Below are 20,869 nucleotides of genomic sequence, written 5' to 3' on the forward strand. Positions count from 1 at the left end.
TCATATCGACTTCCCTGGTGACTTTACCCCTCTGATCAGCTCAGGTCAAAATGGGCGATATGATCAAGGTATGACCGAGAGATATGACCTTTTTGGGGCAATAGAGGAATAACAGTGTAGTCCGACTAATCCTACAACGCGCCAGGGATATTCGAACAAAAAGTACGTATAACAGTCATAAGACAGACTTGTCACGCCAAACTCGATAGGCAATATGCTTTGACCTATGAACCTTTTCGTTTCGAGTCTAATAGTTATTTCAGCCAAAAGATTCGTAAAATACACACCAGAGCCAGCGAATATACAAAGTACGGTGACGAGAAAGTTTTGGGATTTCAAATAACCTTCAAGTGAGAGAACAAGGGGTTATTCCAACAATCTTAGAACGACCCGATGCACCCCCTTTGTCATCATGTATCTAGAGAAAAAAAAACAGGATGAGATGCTGAGAGGAACGGAATATACTACACTCGGTTACAATATGCCCAACTATCAAGGTAAATTATATCAGATGGCACAAAAGACAGGAACATCTGACCCTTTTTTGTTGTATTTGTACTAAAAAATGTTCCTGACCAATAACAGTGAGCTCATGGCCCATGCCCCGACGCGAGGGATTCAGGGCTTTTGGCGATCGACAAAACGAAAACAGCGTGGTAACCACGCAGAACTGTGTCATGCAGCCACATGCGATGAAGGGGGTTTTTAAGAGGTCAAATAATCAAAAAAAAAGAAATTGAAAGACTTATAATCTCGTCAACTCATCGATTCTAGCTTTTTATTTTCATCTCCAAACATGGCGCGTTCTCTGCTATTTGTTGCCCTAAGTCTGGGTGCCGCTGCGATGCCCGCTTCGTCGGGTATGAGCAATATCAAGAATATCGTGGTGTTAGTTCAGGAAAATTTGTCCTTTGACCATTTCGCTGGCGGTCTGGACTATGATTCAAGCATTGATGGCCCCCAGAATCCACAATATTGCAACCCTGCCAATGTTTCAATCCCCACCTCCGACCAGGTCTGCGCCAGCCCTAGTGCGAAGAACATCGCTTCGGATGACCCAAACCACAGTATCGCGGGTGGTAACATGCAAGTATTTGGCACCTACCACCCCCTTGTAGGAGCCAAGTCCTCCATGAATGGTTTCATCAGTGAGCAACGGGCCTCGTACCCGAAGGACGATCTAAACCGGGCAGCCGAAGCGATTAATTACTTCAACCCGGACCATATCCCCGTCTTCAATAACATCGCTCAGAACTTTGTCTTGTTCGATCGCTGGTTTGCTGCAGTTCCGGGTCCCACAAACCCCAACCGTGCCTACTTGACCTCTGGCACTTCACATGGCCATGGCCGCAATGATAACGATTTCATGACCTCTTCTCTGCCACAAAAGTCAATTTTCGAGCAACTATCAGAGAAGGGAATTACTTGGAAGAACTACGAAAACTCGACTCAGTCAAAACCTGCATTTTTACCCGACGCTATGTTCTATGACTGGACCGCGCAGAATGCTAAAGACAATGTTGTTCCGATTTCCCAGTTCTATACTGATGCCAAAGCTGGGGCACTGCCACAATTTACCTGGATCAACCCTGAGTGCTGCTCATACATGTCAATGCATCCTCCGTCCCCAATCAATATGGGTGAGAACTTTGTCAAAAGCATCTATGAGGCTATTCGTAATTCCCCACAGTGGGATGAGACACTCTTTATTCTGACGTGGGATGAGCATGGTGGCTTTGCGGATCATGTTTCGCCTCCCACTGACGTTCCAGCCGGGGACAGTCTGACCTATACTGAAAAGGCCCAGGATGGCCAGGAATACACTTTCCATTTCGATCGTCTCGGGATTCGCGTTCCTACAGTCTTAATATCGCCCTGGGTTTCCAAAGGTCTAGTCCAGCACAAGCCTATCGACGGGAATGAGTTCACGCATACTTCTATCCTTAAATTTGTCTCTGAGCTTTGGGGATTAGAGAGTCTATCTCCGCGCGTGGACTGGTCGCCTTCCTTCGGGAATCTGATCACAAACAATTTCCGAAGTGATACTCCTGAAAAGTTGCCGAACGCGGCAGACTTCTAGATCTTAACTACCTATCTTTTGTCAATAGTTGCAGTCCGGCACTCCTAGCTCAATTTAGTTTAATGATAATGAAAATATACGAACCACACGCACCCAGAATCCAATACAGAAATTTTACATTTTACCCTTTAAACCTTGTCTACTTTGTGTTGTTAACTAATGACATCCTTCAGGTAGAGGATAGAAAGGATCCTGAAAATAAGCATTAAAACGGGCTTGAGACGCCAAAAAAAAGGAAAAATCATATTCATTGATGATGTAAAAGTTTACTCAAAAGAATCCACCCAGAATTACAAGTTAAAATTAAATATTATCAGAGGACTAGTGTAATTAAATGTCTTTGAGTACATGTAGTTATCAAACCGGGAGCAGGATGCCTAGGTGGCGCCTCCTCTCCGAGGCCGGGCTGGCGTGGGCGCCCGGGCACCTGGGCAGAATTACCCGCTTATATACATAATACCGAAATCAAGCCCAGGCCTCTAGTGTAGACCTCACCGGCTACAGGACAGGGGAGAACCTCCTCTAATATTCTATAAGACATGAATCTAATCAGTCATGAACTTAACAAGGCAAGCCGCACATAGTTATGACTGTATTAAACTTGTTTGAACCGTTTCCCGAGTTGACAAATATTGAGACTAAATGCACGACTATAACTGCAGCCTATAATAAAGATCCAGTTTTTGAAGAATTAATGACATACATGTCCTCGAATATGTATGATGAGAGTGGAACCTCTAATACATAATGCTAGGAGATAACACTTTCTGGCTCGATGGATAAACTTACGTTAGCTCCGTTGGCTGGAATGTTGCTCAACCTCACCCCACAGTGTTTGAAGAGGTATAAGGCTTTATGTTGTCTGTTGGTCCATTCGGTCACGATATCTTGTTAGGGATATGGTATTCTAACATCTATGTCACTTGGTAGTGTCGAAAGAGCGTACCACGTGCAAAGAGTTCCAAATTGCGTCTGTACATGACATCGTTCAGAGATGGGAGATCTATACTGATTGGATCTACCCAGCCACGAACCTTTTCCAGCAGGGGAAAAGATAATTCTCCTTTGGTTCTTATCTCTGCCAATGACAGCGGGTTAGATACCTGTTATCAATATGGAATTCTCCGAGCCCACCAGCCCTGCTATGCAGTGATCCCGATCAACATTCCATTTCCCATTTGATCCGCTCAGCGGGGCGGTTCGTACACCCACACTGTGGGCCAAGCCTTGAGGGGACCGTTGTCATTTCTCTCGGGCTATTTCTAGAGCGGATCCCGCGTGCGATCGTCACAGCTTCGAATCGTAGCAAATCGTAGCACACTGCCTGATATCTCAGCGGGCATTGAATAATGACAGAGAAATACTTTATGAAGAACATATTTCCATTGTGCCTATTGGCATCAATCAAAGACCTAGGCAACCGAGGAAGCAACATGGTACAATCTGCGTATACGCGTGACGTGTAAAACTGACCATATCGGTACATCTAGGGGCTCACCATCACATTGCTGGGGCCCAAGTCCACCTGGATTCCAGGTATGTGCTTTTGCGCTACCTTCCTGGCATGCTAATTGGAAGGATTCTTGTCAGGGAGATTTATTTCGTCATGCAGCTAGCTTCCATTAGCTTATTTGCCTTTCCTACGCCGATCCTGGCTTTATTTTCAAAGGGCCGCGTTGAATATAAACCCTTCTCAAAGGAGGATTTCCCCCGTGGCTTTCGCACGCAATTCAACTGTACTTCCAGATCCTCACCACGTCCGCGACCACAGAGTCGTGATATCTTTCACCATGGAGTCCAAGGAATATACTCCCAGCTTCACTAGCCGGAGTACATCCTTCATACCTTCCGACCAACAGTCCGACAGCAGAATCATCCTAGACGATGAGAAAAAGTTACCACCAGTTGATGGAGGTGTTCAAGCATGGCTGTTCCTTATGGCTTCTGCGATGCTTGAGGCTCTGGTTTGGGGTACGTGATCCTTGTTGTTCTTTGGTCGAACATAGACTTTATTGTTGAAACTAACACGCGATTAGGTTATGCATTTGCTTTTGGTATATTTCAAGACTACTATAGTACACATGCGCCATTCAAAGGATCTGATAACATCGCAGTTATTGGTACTTGTGCGATGGTTAGTTGTCAAGATATCTAAGGTCGCTCTTTTCTTGCTAATAATACCCAGGGTATCGCATATCTGATTGCTCCGTTGGCAATCATTTTGATGATTTTAGTGCCAAAGATTGCTCGCTGGGTGTCAACTATTGGAGTTGTTATCATGTGTTTGTCTTTGGCACTGAGTTCCCTTTCCACCAACGTCATGCATCTTATTTTGTCCCAAGGAATTGGCTTTGGAATTGGTGGCTGTTTTGCCTATACTCCTACCATCCTATTCATGTCAGAGTGGTTCGATAAACGAAAAGGGCTTGCCTTTGGTATTGTCTGGGTGAGTTACAAAACGAATACTTTGCACTCGGGGCTCCTTCTTATGGCAAGTCGAACTGATATATATCCCTAGGCCGGGTCTGGTGTTTCCGGCATAGTCTTCCCACTAGCCATCCAGTGGCTTTTGAACCAGTATGGGATTGAAGCTACGCTTCAAATATCATCAGTGACATTGTTCATTCTTGCTGTGCCTTTTCTCTACTTTCATCGACCGAGGCTGCATACGACGGAAATCGCGTATCACCGTCTCAATTTTCGTTTCTTGTACAACAAAGTCTTCATAATTTACCAGCTTGGCAACACTCTCGAAGCAATCGGATTCTTCCTGCCGACCATTTATCTTCCGACATACGCCCGCAGTCTAGGTGCGAGCGACTACATGGCATCTCTCACAGTAATCCTCGTCAATTTGTTCACAGTGTTTGGCTCTGTGATCATGGGATTCCTTTCCGACCGATATCACGTCACTACCTGTATCTTCATGTCGACTGTAGGCACCGTTATCGCGGTCTTTTTTATTTGGGGGTTCGCCGATACAATGCCTCCTCTATACGTCTTTTGTATTGCCTATGGTCTCCTAGCTGGTGGCTTCTCCTCCACATGGGCGGGGGTCTCTAACGAGGTGCAGAAAGCGAATCCATTAGCAGATGCGACTGTCATTTTCCCATTCATGGAAACAGGGCGTGGAATTGGCAATGTGGCAAGTGGGCCCCTAAGTGAGGCTCTGCTCAAGGCAGACAACTGGAAAGGACATGCGTTGGGTACATATGGAACTGGCTACGGGACCCTTGTTGTATGCACCGGCGCCACTGCAGTGGTGGGCGGCCTCTCTGTGGTGGCCCGGCAGTTGAAGTGGATATAAAAAACTATGGCAACATACAACCATCTCCTGTGGGCCGTTGATGTCGTCACGAAAGGCTATCCCTTAAAAAAATCCGGGGTGAGGTATCATCTTAAATGATATTTGTGAGAGCATAATGGGTGATAAATACATGATTCCGAGAATGACCTATTTATATCTGAGATATAATGCTACATAAGGGTACTGCAAATATCCAAGCGGAAATGCTTTGACGTAAAGAAAGTAAATACAAGGTATCGAACATTGATAGATGTGCTGTATGTATTACTTGCTGACCCAGCCCCAGACCTTTGCGTACCATGGCTTAGGAGGATTAACTTCCTTTTCATAGTGCAAGCGGCCAGTGTCGATATCAGCATCGGCTACACGGATAAATGACGGACGAAAGATCACCTTGTGTCCGATATAAAGCACGGCGAAAACGATGGGGCAGATGTACGCGATGAAGAAGTCCGTCACTCGGAAATGCGGGATGAAAGAAGTGAAGCCCTGGGTGAGGGCAATGAGGATGTTGAAGAAGAGACCATACCAAGCGAGATATGGTTGCAACACGGCCTTATATGGAAGGGTATCGCGAGAAATTCCGCGGCTTGCCAATACGCGCATAAACGCAATGTGACACGCATTGATTGAGGCCCAGGTAATAAAACCCGCAACGCTGGAAAGATTCACAAGCCAAGTGAAGACTTGCCCCGCGTCATTGGAAACGTTCATGAAACCCAACAAACCAAACAAAGCGGTGAACATCACACTGATATATGGAACACCGTGCTTGGTCACCCACCCAAAGCAGGCTGGCGCAAATCCCTCATGTGCTAGTCCAGTCAGGACTCGACTGCCACTGTACACATTGGAGTTTGCGGCAGATAAGACCACAGACAAGAGCACAGCATTGATCAAGCTGGGAAGAACCTTGACTCCTGCCAAGTCAGCCGCGATGACCATAGGTGATGATGATGCGTTGGTTGTCGCAGTGGTGAGGCGGGGATTGGTGTAGGGGACCACGAGTCCGATGAAGAAAATTGTCAAAACGAAGAAGAACAGAATTCGAATAAACGTCTTGCGGATAGCTGACGGAACTGTCTTTTGGGGATTTTCGGTTTCTCCCGCGGCCACGCCAACAAGCTCCGTGCCTTGGTAAGAGAATCCAGCTTGGATAAGAACGGCCCAGAAACCAACGAACTTGCCAATAGCTACTGGTAATTCTGGGCTGTACGAGGCAAAAGCGCCCGGCGTGCCCCAATAGCGAAAGCCTAGATAGCCCTGCTCTCCCACTCCAACGTCGATGCAGATAGCAAAAATGATGAAGCCGATCACAGTGGCCACTTTGATAGTTGAGAACCAAAATTCCACCTCGCCGTAGAAATTGACGGGGAGGAAGTTCATAGCCGTGATGAACACCCAGAACACTCCGATGAAAATTGCGATGTTCAGACTAGAATCCCAATATTGAATGATTGTACCGGTGGCGGTAAGTTCGACAGCGAATGTGGAGGCCCAGTTGAACCAATAAATCCAACCCATAGAAAATCCAAGACTTGGGTCGATCAGCCGGGCTGCATAGGATGTGAAGGCACCGGATATTGGGATATAGGTTGCAACTTCGCCCAACGAGCTCATAACAGAATAGACAATCGAACCGACAAACATATAGGCAATCAACGCGCCAGCGGGGCCGGATTGGGCGATAGCAGTGCCACTAGAAATAAAGAGTCCTGGGAGAGGTTAGATGTTCGAATTCGTTCAGCCAAAGACCTGAGGGCGAGAGAGTATACCTGTGCCGATAGTTCCACCTGTAACCAAGGTAAATTAGCATCTCCCTTAACCCATTTCGACCAAGAAAGCCAAGACTTACCAATTGCAATCATCTGTAGATGCCTACTTTTCAGCTTGCGCTTCAGTTCCCCAGGGTTGGGGTTCTTGGTATGATTTTGCTCGGCATCAGACTTCTTGGTATCTTCAAAGGCATTATCGGACTCCGCAGAGATCACATTTGGAGATGATTTGGTATCATGTACCGCGGAGGCATCGGGAGAGGCCATGTCGGACATGATAGGGCCACCACGAGGTATATCCGATTAGAACTGGATTTGAATATGATGAGGTTGTCACAGCATTTATTGTATATATGGCGTGTATATTTGGCGGTCCAAGATCGTCCCGTTTCATTTGCCTTCAATGTTGTCCAAGTCTTCAGAGATTTTTCTGCAGAGCTCGAACTGGCTCAGTGGCGGCTGCGAAATCAGATCCGTGGGTGGAGCAAAAAATCTTAAACGTTTTAGGTAAGTGGCGCCGAACCTTCCAGGGTTGGAACAACATCCGAAAGAGAAGGTACCGACTGGAATTAAGTACTTAATATAATGAGCAGCTAGCTAAAAAAATAAAGTATAATCCTCCAACAGGTACTTAATATGAAGCCCACTTTGAAAAACTTCAGGATTGAGCTACCTAAAATTATGTACAAAGCACAAAGTAGGTAGGTAGCTACCATCCATGGATGTATAATATGAGAATGCGCACAGTTATTATACAAATTTTGCAAAGAGCTTGTCTAGTTGATCTGCTGGTACATAGCTTCTTTTATATTTTAATATAGGTCAACCTACTTTCACTACCCACACAAGATAATATTGTAGCACTTGCCTCTCGGGAAAACTTCGGGAGGCCCGAAGATCTTCAGCCTTGGGAATCAGGCCACAAGGCCACAAATTATTTACAGCCTGAAATCCAAGGCCATAGGTTCCACATCAAAACATCCGACTTGGAGATACATGTTTACGTAGAACAACGCAAGAAATCTCTTAAAACAGCCATATTTCATACCCCGGTACTACTTGCCTCACTTCCAGCTACATAGGTAAGATTTGATGCGGATTTGGCCCTACGCTTGTCATAATGGCCTGGTCCCGACCCTAACTAGGTCAGGGGTCAGATCAAATCTTGGCCTTTTCACGCTCAGCATGTTCCATGTCCTTTTTCTTTGGACCAGCAAATCCAAATATGTATGCTCCAATCTTGCGCATTTGGATCTCCTCTGAGCCTTCCGTGATCCGATACCGACGGAAATGACGATATATGTGTTCAAAGGGGTAGTGACGAAAGTATCCATCACCCCCATGGATCTGATCGGTCAGTCATGTCACAACAGTCAGCCGGTGTGGAATTACCTGAATTGCTCGGTCAGCAGCTTGACAACATAATCGATTTGCCCAGAAGTTACACATAGCCACCTGATCCGAAAGACGGCGCTCAATTTCAACCCACGGCGCTCGCTGGGTCTTGGACGACTGGCACTCCGCCACAATTCGGTCCATCTCCCAGCTTGTCTTCAAGATAAATAGTCGCAACATCTCCACCTGTGTCATCAACTCAACGACCGGGAACTGAATAGCCTGATTATCGGCCAGAGTCTTTCCCTCTCCCCATACCTTCCGCGCCCGTGCGCGCTCGATGCTTCGATCCAGGCAGTATCGCGCAGCCCCACAGGAGCTGGCTGCTTGACGAATTCTATTCTCGTGCACAAATGTCTGGGCGATGGCTAGCCCCTGGTCGACCGATCCCAAAACCGCCGATCCAGGAACCCATACACTATCCAGTTCCACCGTTGCGTGGTCGGTGGGCATGTTCAACGTCCACTCGTAACTAACAATGCGCAACCCTTTTGTATCACGAGGGACTAAGAAGGCAGTAATGCCTCGTGCTGATCCTTCTTGGCCAGAAGTTCGCGCAAAGATGAGAAAGTGGGCACAGTGATGCGCCCCTGTCTGCCACTTCTTTGCTCCCGTGATCTCAAACCATCCCCGAATTTGACGAGCGGTAGTAGACATGAATGTTGCATCGCTTCCATTGCCGGGCTCAGTAAGACCGAATGTTGTTCGGAATTCACCCCGCAGACGTGCAGGAATCAAGGTATCCTTTTGTTGTTGGTTGCCAAAATGGTGAAGCATCAAAATATCCGGGAAATTTCCAACAATACTATGCTCGTTCTGTAGATCATTGGCTAGCCCCAAACCACCACCATACACAGCATTTGGGGACAAGTGATAGCGAATAGCGGACATCCATACGTTCACGTTTGGATGTGACTGCCCCCATAAACTTGAGGGAGCGCGAATCGGTAAAAGCCAGAGGAATCAGCTAGTGAACGCGCCTTATCTATTGATCTATCAGCCAGGCTCATCGCCGGATTCTTGTTAGCCTACCTAATAGCTCTTCCCATTCCTTTTTTGGATTTCCATTGTTTTCCCAGTCGGTCCGTGCATACTCACGACGGTGATCGAAGAAGCGGTTATTGTCGTCTGAATGCTGCAACGGGAGAATAGTTGAGTGAATAAAAGAATCTATAGACTCTAAATGAGCTTGGAGATCTGCTGGCAAATCGAAATTCATGGTGATTTTGTTGCTAATAACGATAGGCCTTGCAGGCTACCTAGGTACATAGTATTATGTACGGAGTAGCAGGTATGTAATGCTCAGCTTCCCCGCATTCCAAGCGGACCTCGGCGATCAGGCATCTCGGTTTAACATCCGGATATATACTCCGTATACACACAAGATTTGCATAATTTTTTTGGAGATGAGAAAAAACTGCCGAAAAAGGACGATATGAATGTGTATTAGATGAATGGGGTATATGGAAGCGCGGGTGCTGAGGGGCCGAGGGGATTTTCGGGTCTTGCCTCCCCATCCCCCCATCTCTCCACAATCCACAATGTAGGATGAGTGAGAACTTGCAAATTCCAAAAGTTAAGGGAATGAGTACGGGATGTGCGACATGTTTAAATACGAATTATTGGCTGGCGGAAGCAAACCTTCTGTTGTATGCATATCAGTGTGATGTGACAATATACATTACATCACCCGCTATTTTACAGGTTACCATGGTGCATTAGGAGAAGTGCTACGCCAGGCCCTTTGGATTTATTATTCATATGACGAGCTAATTATTTGCTACGACTGTCGTGTCTGAGCAAAGGGGTTGTCACCAAGGTTTCGCTACAACGTCTGAGCATCATGATCTTCAGCTCGGCCATGGTTCAAGTTGAGAGAATATTCACATATTACGGTAAGAAGCATGGTCATTGATATTCCCCTATTTCGTCAATGTCACATGTGTTATGAACATTGATTGAACAATGGAGTTGTGGGTTTGTTTTTGACACTTCCCACTATTCCCAAATGGGAACAGTCGACCTAATTTCATCAACTGCCAACATCTCTACCTCACCACCCTTGAAGACGAAAAAGAACGGTAGTAAAGCGAGGCAAAGAACCGAACCTAACTCCTTGAATTATTGTATCTATCGGTATCATTATTCTCTTAGCTTCCGATTCTTCACCTCTCGGCAGTCTCAACGCTTTGTCCCTCCGGAATGGGATGGGATGGATCCGTGAAGGTTCCACTGAGGCCCCGTGCTCTTGAATGGGGCTTGGAAATTATCAATCCGAACCTCTTCTAAGAAATGAAATGGATGATCCTGAGTTCTGGACACATTGTCTAGACCCACAGCCAAACTAGTTTCTATAAGATCTTCTATTTCTGCTGACGCGGGTGTGCCGCGATAGGCTGCGGAAGATTGTAACTGCACGAGGCCCCAGGTGTTCTTATTCTCCTCTTTCCTTTTCCTCAAAGGTGCGATGCGGGATGTTACCGACAGTATGGATTCCAACAACCGTTCCGTATTCATTCGCCTTGGTAGCATAAGGTATTTCTTGACCGGGGCGGGGCAAAACTCCAAGGAGATACAAGGTACCATCTACAGTGAGCTAAAAGAGTTGAATTTGCATTTTTCCCTGTCCTAGGCATCTTCATCCTTTGTCTCTAAACCCACCGACCATGGAATGGTGTAAGTTGGTTATCGCACAGCCCATTGTGGCCCTTGGCGTGGTTGGAGTGATCTATGGAGTGTGGTTGGCAATATATCGACTATGGTTTTCACCACTCGCTCAATTCCCTGGACCAAAACTGGCTGCTCTGACAATGTGGTACGAGTTCTATTACGATTCGTTCCTCGGAGGACAGTACACTTTTCGAATCGCCGGGATGCATCGCAAATACGGCCCGATTGTCCGAATCAGTCCTTTCGAACTACACGTTGACGACCCAGATTACTATGAAGTACTATACTCTCGAGACACACCGAGGAACAAATCGTTACATTTGACTGGCATGTTTGGGGCACCTGCCTCCTCTTTCGGCTCAGTCGACCACCGCCGCCATCGGATACGCCGACAACCTATGAACCCATTCTTCTCTCAGCAGCGAATTCGCCACTTGGAGCCTATGATCCGGGGATTAATCGACAAATTGCGCAAAGGAATGCGAGATTGGAAAGAAAGAGATACACCGCTGGACATTTATCATGCATTTAATGCCTACACGACAGACGTGGTTGTGGAGTATACTATGGGTGAATCATTCCATTATTTGGATGACCCTGATTTCACACCACAGTGGTCAAAGACAATCGAAGCAATTGTGGAAATCGGAGTTCAATTCAAACAATTTCGCTGGATCTTGAGCTTCTTTGAGCTGCTTCCACAATGGCTTGTTGTGAGAATCAACCCTCATATCGGCCCAGTAATTGATCAGAAACTGGAAGGTTTGCGCCTAGCAAAATTGGTCATTGATAGTCAAACTGCTGGTGGGACCTCGGTAGATGATAAGGTTAGTGTACCGAAAGGTACATTGTTTCATGCGCTGCTAGACAGCAAGCTTCCCGCAGAGGAGAAGGTGGCTGGTCGCTTGAGTCAAGAGGTTTTCACTGTTATATCGGCAGGAGGAGAAACGACGGCGAGAAATTTGACAACAGTCACCTTCCATCTACTCAACAACCCATATAAGCTTCAAAAGCTACGAGATGAGCTCAACCGACTCGACCCTGAGGGGACAGCAACTTTGGTGGAATACGAAGCAATGCCGTACCTTGTAAGCTTCTCCATTCGGAAGGTTTGGTTCACGAGGTATCAATATCTAACGAGAAAATAGATATCTGTTATGCTGGAAGGTCTAAGATGTGTAAATCTTGTCTTTCAACTCTCCTGACGCCACTTTACCATTTGCTTATTTATCCATCATGAAGAATCTCCAACGCCGTGGCAACAAGACTTCAACGCAGCTCCCCAGACCAAGTGATGACTTACAAGGACTGGATCATTCCTCCCGGGGTACGATATCTCTATTTCCGGTTTTGAAGTTATCTAGGCGTTTTCTTTTAACGATATACACCAGACACATGTTGGCATGACCAGCCTATTTATGCACTACAATGAAGATATCTTCCCAGAGTCGCAAAATTTCATCCCAGAGCGATGGATGGATCCAGAACAGAGGAAACACCTCGAGAAGTATCTGGTTGCGTTTAGCAAAGGATCAAGACAGTCCATTGGCATCCCGTATGTAGATATCCCCCGAAAATTACATTTCAATCGTTTACTAATATATGTTGATTAGCCTCGCGCGAGCGGAGATTCTTTTAGCAATCGCCACTATTTTCCGGGAGTTTGAGATGGAGCTATATGAGACTACGGTAGACGATGTTCGAATTGTGAGAGATATGTTCAATGGTCTCCCGCGAAAAGGAAGTCAAGGCGTTCGCGTTATGATCAAGGATTGGAATGGACATCCTAGCTAGAGTGAAAATCCCCTATGAAGGCTCTTCGACTTCTTTCTCTATTGGCGAATTTTTGTGCAAGTCTAGTCGAGTTTCATGAAGAAGTTAGTTGACTAGGAATACTACTAAAGGCTGGCTCACTACTAGACCTCCGCAAAGCCCACAAATGGGCCCGGTCCCCGGACCCCGGGCCCAAAGCCCAACCCAACCTACACCACATTCGTGGCGGCCCATAAGGCCCCCATTATAGCCCATTCAGGGGGTTCAACAAGCATCTTGTAATCGCCGTATTCCGACCTTCCACTTATTATATAGAGTAAAATTTTTATTTTTAAACAAAATCCAACTAGTGGAGGTCGAGATATTGCGGAAAACGTTAATATTGATGTTGTAATTTTGGATATATATTTGGGATTTGCGCGGGCCCCCGGGGGACTACTACCACTTTCTAAGTGAACCTCTGTAATTTAAAACGTATCTTAATAACGCGTTTTCTCGCGTATTTGAGCGTGATATATAAGTTTAGCAAATACTTCATTACGTATCAATTAAATTAATAAAGTATTACCCTAATATAAGGACCAGAAACGGGGTCTAAACATAGGGTAATTAAAAAAGTCACGTTTTTCGGGGTGTCTGTATTGTTTAGTGCTTATTGGGCCCTATTGGGCCCCCATTCAAAGCCCAGTGGGCTTTGACTCCGGGCTCATAGCCCACCGATGGGCCTAAGGACTGGGCCCAAAACCCAGCCCATGAGTGGGTTGGGGCGGGTTGAGCTTTGGGCTTTGTGGGCTTTGCGGAGGTCTACTGAGTCACTATAATCACAGAAGTTGTGCCAAAAACCAATAACCTTCTAATGGATTTTATTCACCTGGGACTGGGCTAGCGGATAGATTAGGTGCAAATCAGGGATATAAGTGGCTGCCAGCCTCAATATAAATAATGCATAGCATCGGCGATTTAACATGAAAGGTAAAGGGCACGGGGTTTCTACACGATAGGAATAAACAAGGAAGTGGATAGATATGTCCTTGAATTATACTTAATATAATATTTGCCCTCCTATGATCGACATTTTCACTGTTTCAAACCAACCGCGCACTGGGGACAGGGGCGTAGTTGTAGTCAGGCTTTGAACCCCTTACTTCACATTCTCCGCCCCTCGACAGTTGACAATAGAATACTCCGTAATCGGTGGATTTTAGGATGTGGAGGTAAAATATGAAATTCAGCAGGAGGGAAAAAAGAAAATACCACGGGCCAGAACCGACAAGCCGGAAGATTCTCAGCTGGGTCCTAGGATAGCCTTAATTCTCCGAACTTTGATGTCGCCCCGGGCTTAATATGATCTGCGATCTTCCAAATCAGAGTTATCTACCTCCTATTGAGTATTAACTGAATATTTAATGGTAGTCTGTGTCCGTTTAATGATTCTTAGGCATAAATTTGCCTCAGTGGCGTCAAACTAGCCTCCAATGCACAGCATAGGTACTGTAGCAATCTCTCTGGCCAACTGGCTGACTTTAAGTACCGTAGATGAATGACCTGTGTCTCCATGACTTGATTTCGTATGATATTTTATTGAATATGAAATTGCGCTGATCGTCATTTCTACCGACATCTTTGATGCAGATCAAAGGTTTGTTGAAGGCGTCTCCCAACCTCTTGGCCATTGACCGTGAGAATGAGCTCAAGTTTCAGATGTAGCGCTATGTGAGACAATTCTCACCTGCTTTGTATCACAGCAGATATGCTCGCTCATAGATTACTCTCAATTGAGCATGGTGTAACATCTTCCATGAATCCTGATGCACCTTGTACCAGGACTCTGGGGCTCAGCCTTCGGTTCATGGATGCGATGAAAATACCCTTAAACTTCTGTCTGCATGTTCGCATGTCTATACAAATGTTGTGAGAGGTTTAAGTTGCTATGACCTGAGAACTTGTCATACCTCAGAATTGGGTATGAAAAGATTGAGAGTATCCAACGAATCACAATGTAGACTCATGATCAGGAATGTTGTAGATCGTCTTCCAAGGGAGAGGTAGACAGGCGCGGTGGTACCAAACCACGCGCTTTCTTAGCCATTTTCCCTGACACCAATTTTGAATAGAACTATCTTTCCTCGAGCCTGAAGTCTGTTTAGATGTGTTCATGGGAATGATTAGAACCAATTGATGGGTTCCTGTATTGTATCCAATTCCAGTGGAGAACAAAGTACATATTTGCCGCTGGTAGCTTCTCATCAATGACCTGTCTTTGAAAATATCAGCATCCCTAGCGAATATTGTCTTCTGCTTCTTTTGTGATCCTTACAAATGCATCCAACTCACAATTATCGGCACTCTCGACGGTCTGCTTGTGATCGTTGTCGCGGGCAAAAATTGCGATGCGAGCGCGATCATATGAATGGCATGTCTTGTGAGCGATGCCTTAAGGCCCAAGAAATTTGTATCACAAGTATGAACCAGCCTGCACCGGTCATCTTGCCCTCAAATCATGGTCAAAACCAGGTTGCCCGAGAAGAGTGTGAGAGTCAAAGATTTAATCAAAGGCATGATACAATGTCTATTCTACACAAATCATCCGACTCTAGAGTGAAGAAGTCGTTGCATTCTCCTCCAATCACAGGGAGATACAATATCAAAGAACATCAGTACTGGGGGGGAGTAATGTCAATGCCAGGTTTCCCTGAAGGCAACTTCCATTATTCCACAGCAGACATTGGGTTTAATATGCCCCTAGACTTTGGAACAGCCATGCCTCCTGTTGAGCAATGGGGTGAACATCATGCAAACTGGTCAACCGATGCTTATAACATGGTAAGTTGGGACCGAAGGGGGAATAAATCACCCAGAAACCCGCCACTCAGCTGCTGACTATCAATCATCATAGCCTTCTGATTGGATGCCATCAGATCAAATATATCCTTACGAGGCAAATACTTGTTTTCCCTCTGTTTTCACCAGTGATGCCCCATCAGGTGCCAGACAAGCCACTGAAATGGCAAGTTTCCAGCCTTTTCAGACGAAGCGTATCAATGGTGGCGAGAACGAATCGCTCTTTACAATAAAAGATCTTCCGAATCCTGGATGGCTGAATTGTCCAGATCTTGAAACTCCAAGAAAGCCTTCCCCAATGACAACAAGCCAAGGAGTCCTGTTCTCTATGAAAGATATTCGCAAGAGTCTCCTGAGATTGAAAATGGGGCTTCTTGAAGATTTGGAGCTGTTCGAGACCGGGTCGATGCTCCTAGAATCTTCCTCGCTCTTCTACGAAAATTCTAATTTGTCGATTGAAACCCTCGACCTTCCAATATATCGTCTGCTTGATCACTCCTCTTGGCTTTTGGAAATTGTTCAATCCTTGTGTGGTACAACTGAAGAAACCTTGGATGCTACACTTGCTACACAGCAATTTGTATCAGAGAACAGCGGATATCAGGACTCTTTTTTGATGCTTCCAGACGCCTGCGACAGTGGTTTGGATGAGGATGTTAGTACAGCATCCCCACATGATTCTGGGTATCATACGGCGACAACATCTCCGGATCGAACAACACCGACAATCCCGAAATTCGACATAGTACTGTGGCTTGGCATATTGGAAGCACATTGCTCACTTGTTCGCATATATCGTGCCGTTCTCATGCGCTTGTATCAGCTTTTTCTGATCATTCCTCCAGCTGATGCAGCTACGATTCTGCTGTTACCAAAAGTACGGTTCGGGCAGTTTCATTTGGATGGAAATCTCATCGCCCAAGTTCAATTATTGGTGGAGTTCAGTTCTACAATGATGGATAAGCTTGATCGAGCCCTTCAGTTGCGGTCAGGCTCAGCTCAACACCGACCCGATCGAGAGTTTGACCCATCTGAAACAGTTCGACGGATGGATTGGTCGACCTCGATCCGCGAGATTGTCCAAGCACAAGAACAAGATCCTTGTGAAATGTCTTTGATGGAAATAATGGAGTGCTTGCGGCAACTCGTTAAAGACCCAGTCCTTATTTAATAGTGCTATTTGAAAAGTTCCGCTCTAGGACCTGACAATATAGGTAATTGACATTATGAACCAATGAAAAATAAGAATAGAGACACATATAGATATCAGATCAAGGGACGTTTAGATGGGGTTGAGGACTGTATCCTCATGAACAAACAACGATGTAGGGTTACTATGATTACTGCCAGAGTAGGCAACCGGCCATAAGCATTTGGAAGGGAAAATATGCCGTGTTCAAGTCTTTTCAGCCCAAGACTCTGGCATTGACGGGCTGCCTAGTCCTTGCATTAATAAATAATTGCGCTCGACTTCCCCTGCATATTCGGACACCGAGTCCGAGTCCGACCTTGATTTAGAATCCATATAATAATCCCAGTAATATGGAATAGAGAAGACTCGGCTCTTCTCTTAAAAGGAATGGTTCGTCCCACAATCATAGAAAGATGCATCTCACAAAAAGAAGAAACGAAGTCTTCCCAAATCATTTTTCGAATCCGAACCCTTGACAATGGCTGAACCCCATTGCAAAGATGCTGTTCCTGATCTCACTGGAACCTGGGTATTGGTATGTTATTCCAATTTTACTAGTTGCCTAACACAAGTGTTAATATGATGATTAGAACCGAAGACTCTCAACTGATCCAGATGAAATTATGGTCCTGGTAAGAGAAATAGTGAATTGAGATGCAGGATTTTCTTTACTAAGAAATAATAGCAAGGCGTACCTTGGGTTATCCGAAAGGTCTTACGACACGCCCGGCTTTCGTTGCAAATGTGGCAGACCACATCCCCATCTGCTGAAAAGGATACATGCACAGAGGAAAAGCACGATGAAAGTTCTGTTTTGGCCGATAATTCGAAGTCTGTCACATCTCTTCGTGTAACACAGACTGTCAATCCAGGTGGCTTTGACAGCGAAGGGAGTTATTTCATCGATGGAAGCAAGCAAGACGCTTCGCTGCCTATCTTCGGAGATGTACAGATGCAGCTTCAATTTATCGACAGATCCGAGATAGTGGAAGACACAATCCGGGAAATTGTGAAGGTGGCTAGCTTGAGCGACAAGGTCATTCAGGAATTAGCTCATAATACGACAAAGGGATGGGAAGCGGAAGTTATTTGGGGATTTGAAGAGCTCGAGGGAAAGAGATACCTCACTCGAAACATCAGCACGACTAAGGAGGAGAAGAAGGTTATTGCGAAGATGGTGTACGATGGTCCAAAATAGATCTCCCCTACTGTCTGTGTTGATAATTCTGTATTTTCAACACAAATCTAATTTTTCAAACCCACCGTATGAAACATCTAATACTCTTCCAAGGTTAGTTACTTTAGCATCTAAAATTATTATTATATCTTGATCTAATAAGATAAACACTTTTCACTCAACTCACCTGATAATACTGAGCTCTCTCTGTCTAAACATTATAGTATTGGCTAGCAGAAGATCATCAAAGGAAACAACAAAGGGACATACCCATTGTAGTAGGGGACATGGTCCTCCACTACTATGCGCCGGCACCTATCCTCTCAATTTGTGCAAGCGGATAATTTATGTAAGCAGTTGGTGCAGCTAGTGCTTTACAGGTTACAAGTAGTAGATAGTTTACAGATTGACAATACACACTCCTACACCTCTCTTGGTTGACTCCTTGGTTTGCCGTCCCGGTTCGCTTTGTATGCCATGGGGGGTATACAGCCTGGTTGCAGCTGCTGAATCGACCCGTATGCCAGAGAGCATACTGCCTAGAGCGTTCCCCTCTTCACCATGTATATGAATGTCCAAAGGTAGACTACCCCGGCGACCAGACGACCCAAAAATGAATAGCCACATGTGTACAAGGTGATATGGGATACGGTTGGTCAAAATATTTTTTTTCTCAAATAGTTAGAAATTAAGCTATGCTTCCATCATGTCTCCTACTTAACGCAAGCTTTTTATTCTGTGGTCATAGGGACGACGAGCTTCTTCCCCGAAACCTTTCCATTTCGCAGCATGTCCAAACCCTCCAAGATACCTTCAAATTTGCCTGGAATAATTTGAATTGGACAGGGCCTAAGCTTCCCATTTGCTATCAATTCTTGGAGCTCTAGGTACCATGACCGAGCCCAGACTCCAATCTCGGGTTGTGGTGGAATACCGTATGGGTCTGGGAGCTCGACACCTCGTCCGGAGATAGCCCCTCCCATGACTAGTTCGTGTTTGACTGTCTTTCGCGAGCAGAGACTTTCTTGATATTGCTCAAGGGCACAGTACCTCCCTCCAGTGCGACCAACGGCTGCATAGCACATCCGCAGGGTCTTGGCTTCTGCAAATGGATCAAGCACATGGCGCAAGGTATTTTTTGTGGCTGCTCGAATGTCTTCGGCACAGGTTGGAGAGTTGTAGTCAAAGACAAGATCCGCCCCGTACGATATCACCAAATCGCGGTTGTGAGGGGAGCATGTTGTGATTACACGATGGCCGCAACTAAGAACGATGGATCAGTTACTTATACTGAAAGCAATAGGAAGTAAATTGAATACATACAGCTTCACCATCTGAATGGCAAGTAGTCCTACAGTGCTACTTCCTCCATATACCAGAATATCCTCCGATTTGGATGCTGGCGTGAGCAATGTTCCGGGCAATTGAAGCGACCAAAACAGAGCAACCCCAAGAGTCGCAATTGCAGTCCCTGAGAGGGAGGGTGCATCGGCAAGATCCATTCCCTTGGGAACATGGAAAGCAAAATCCGGGTCGGTTCGAATGTACTCGCAATAAGCGCCAGATGTTGGATCTGACATATTTGAGCCCTGAACGGCACCAAAAGCCTGATCACCAAGACGGAATCGCCCCTGTGCAGCAACTTCGCTTCCTAACGCAACCACCGTGCCAGAAAAGTCACACCCATCCCAGAGACCTGGAGTCGGGAACCTCAATGGCATCTTAAAATCACAGGGGTTAAGAGCCACGGAAGCAGTCTTCACCAACATTTCGTGTGACCCAAGTTCTGGGACAGGCAGACCATGGGTAATTTGAAGAATCCCGCCTTCATGTTGAATGATGCCAGTCTGATTTGAGGGTAATTTATCCTGAGAGGCCATCTTTGATTTTATAAAATGATGGTAGAATATTGACTGTGGGTATAGTTGGGAGACTCATTTATATAAAACCACGGTACAACACAGAGGAGGAAAATAATAATCAAAAGCCAAGAGAAAGGAAAACGAACTAGACAGCACCTTTTCTGGGAAGCTGTTTGATGGATTTAAAATTAGGGATTCTGGTCATAGTTGCAACCTCTCTAGCTTTGTACGGAAATATTTGACGAGGTGTACCTAGGATAATAAATGGGCTTTATCATGCGCTGGAAAACTTAGAGCTTACTATTTGTTGAGCTTCCTAGTTAGTTCGCAGTGCAACATGGAATCGGTGTTGTTCCAATGCTACAACACACGAATGCAAGATTAGCGCTGCCGATATGGTTTCACATACCCCTTTCGCTGCGTACAATCAATGCGCATTGTGTGGTATCGCAGGAATAAATTTCAATCCAGGCGAGGTTCAGTCATTGTAAGCCAAAAAGTTCGTCCAATTGAAAAGAACTAGCATTATCAAAACCCAGGAGAGTAATGGGTCGGTGGTCTAGATTAAAAGTATTTTGCATTGAAAATATCTGATGCTGACTGCATATTCGGGCTCGGGGCTTGATGACGGGATGGAGAGAAAAGGGAAAAAAAAAGAATAAGGAAAAGAGATTAAGGCGACTCGACTCTCAAGCGGGTTGTAGTTTGTATTGCCCCTAGTGTTGACTTCAAATTGCATAGTAGCTATATAATTAATTACGATCTACGGATATTGACTTCGGTATATAAGAATAAAT

General features: G+C 45.5%; 8 protein-coding genes across 8 annotated transcripts; 5 read left to right on the forward strand and 3 right to left on the reverse strand.

Moving 5' to 3' along the window:
* Positions 1-796: 796 nt before the first annotated feature.
* On the forward strand, positions 797-2,080 carry N7479_001414 (putative phosphatidylglycerol specific phospholipase; the record flags this gene model as incomplete). Its single annotated transcript, XM_057249111.1, has 1 exon — positions 797-2,080. One exon carries the CDS (start codon positions 797-799, stop codon positions 2,078-2,080), a length of 1,284 nt encoding a protein of 427 aa, XP_057113543.1.
* A 1,790-nt stretch (positions 2,081-3,870) lies between these two features.
* On the forward strand, positions 3,871-5,387 carry N7479_001415 (Major facilitator superfamily domain general substrate transporter; the record flags this gene model as incomplete). Its single annotated transcript, XM_057249112.1, has 4 exons — positions 3,871-4,051; positions 4,117-4,214; positions 4,266-4,526; positions 4,599-5,387. 4 exons carry the CDS (start codon positions 3,871-3,873, stop codon positions 5,385-5,387), a joined length of 1,329 nt encoding a protein of 442 aa, XP_057113544.1.
* A 264-nt stretch (positions 5,388-5,651) lies between these two features.
* Positions 5,652-7,438, reverse strand: N7479_001416 (uncharacterized protein; the record flags this gene model as incomplete). Its single annotated transcript, XM_057249113.1, has 3 exons — positions 5,652-7,102; positions 7,163-7,180; positions 7,243-7,438. The coding sequence occupies 3 exons, from the start codon at positions 7,436-7,438 to the stop codon at positions 5,652-5,654; spliced, it is 1,665 nt and encodes a 554-aa protein (XP_057113545.1).
* Positions 7,439-8,320: 882 nt separating this feature from the next.
* N7479_001417 (acyl-CoA dehydrogenase family protein) lies at positions 8,321-9,776 on the reverse strand (the record flags this gene model as incomplete). Its single annotated transcript, XM_057249114.1, has 3 exons — positions 8,321-8,509; positions 8,555-9,485; positions 9,652-9,776. The coding sequence occupies 3 exons, from the start codon at positions 9,774-9,776 to the stop codon at positions 8,321-8,323; spliced, it is 1,245 nt and encodes a 414-aa protein (XP_057113546.1).
* Positions 9,777-11,223: 1,447 nt separating this feature from the next.
* On the forward strand, positions 11,224-13,021 carry N7479_001418 (cytochrome P450; the record flags this gene model as incomplete). Its single annotated transcript, XM_057249115.1, has 4 exons — positions 11,224-12,350; positions 12,470-12,554; positions 12,619-12,782; positions 12,841-13,021. 4 exons carry the CDS (start codon positions 11,224-11,226, stop codon positions 13,019-13,021), a joined length of 1,557 nt encoding a protein of 518 aa, XP_057113547.1.
* Positions 13,022-15,319: 2,298 nt separating this feature from the next.
* N7479_001419 (Zn(II)2Cys6 transcription factor domain-containing protein) lies at positions 15,320-17,012 on the forward strand (the record flags this gene model as incomplete). Its single annotated transcript, XM_057249116.1, has 2 exons — positions 15,320-15,823; positions 15,897-17,012. 2 exons carry the CDS (start codon positions 15,320-15,322, stop codon positions 17,010-17,012), a joined length of 1,620 nt encoding a protein of 539 aa, XP_057113548.1.
* Positions 17,013-17,511: 499 nt separating this feature from the next.
* Positions 17,512-18,231, forward strand: N7479_001420 (uncharacterized protein; the record flags this gene model as incomplete). Its single annotated transcript, XM_057249117.1, has 3 exons — positions 17,512-17,568; positions 17,624-17,665; positions 17,719-18,231. 3 exons carry the CDS (start codon positions 17,512-17,514, stop codon positions 18,229-18,231), a joined length of 612 nt encoding a protein of 203 aa, XP_057113549.1.
* Positions 18,232-18,941: 710 nt separating this feature from the next.
* N7479_001421 (zinc-binding alcohol dehydrogenase family protein) lies at positions 18,942-20,090 on the reverse strand (the record flags this gene model as incomplete). The annotated part of the gene is made up of 2 exons (XM_057249118.1): positions 18,942-19,473; positions 19,534-20,090. 2 exons carry the CDS (start codon positions 20,088-20,090, stop codon positions 18,942-18,944), a joined length of 1,089 nt encoding a protein of 362 aa, XP_057113550.1.
* Positions 20,091-20,869: the final 779 nt, after the last annotated feature.

This window comes from Penicillium vulpinum (assembly GCF_028829585.1).
Source record: "Penicillium vulpinum strain IBT 29486 chromosome Unknown utg000001l_segment0_segment0, whole genome shotgun sequence".
Lineage (NCBI taxonomy): Eukaryota > Fungi > Ascomycota > Eurotiomycetes > Eurotiales > Aspergillaceae > Penicillium > Penicillium vulpinum.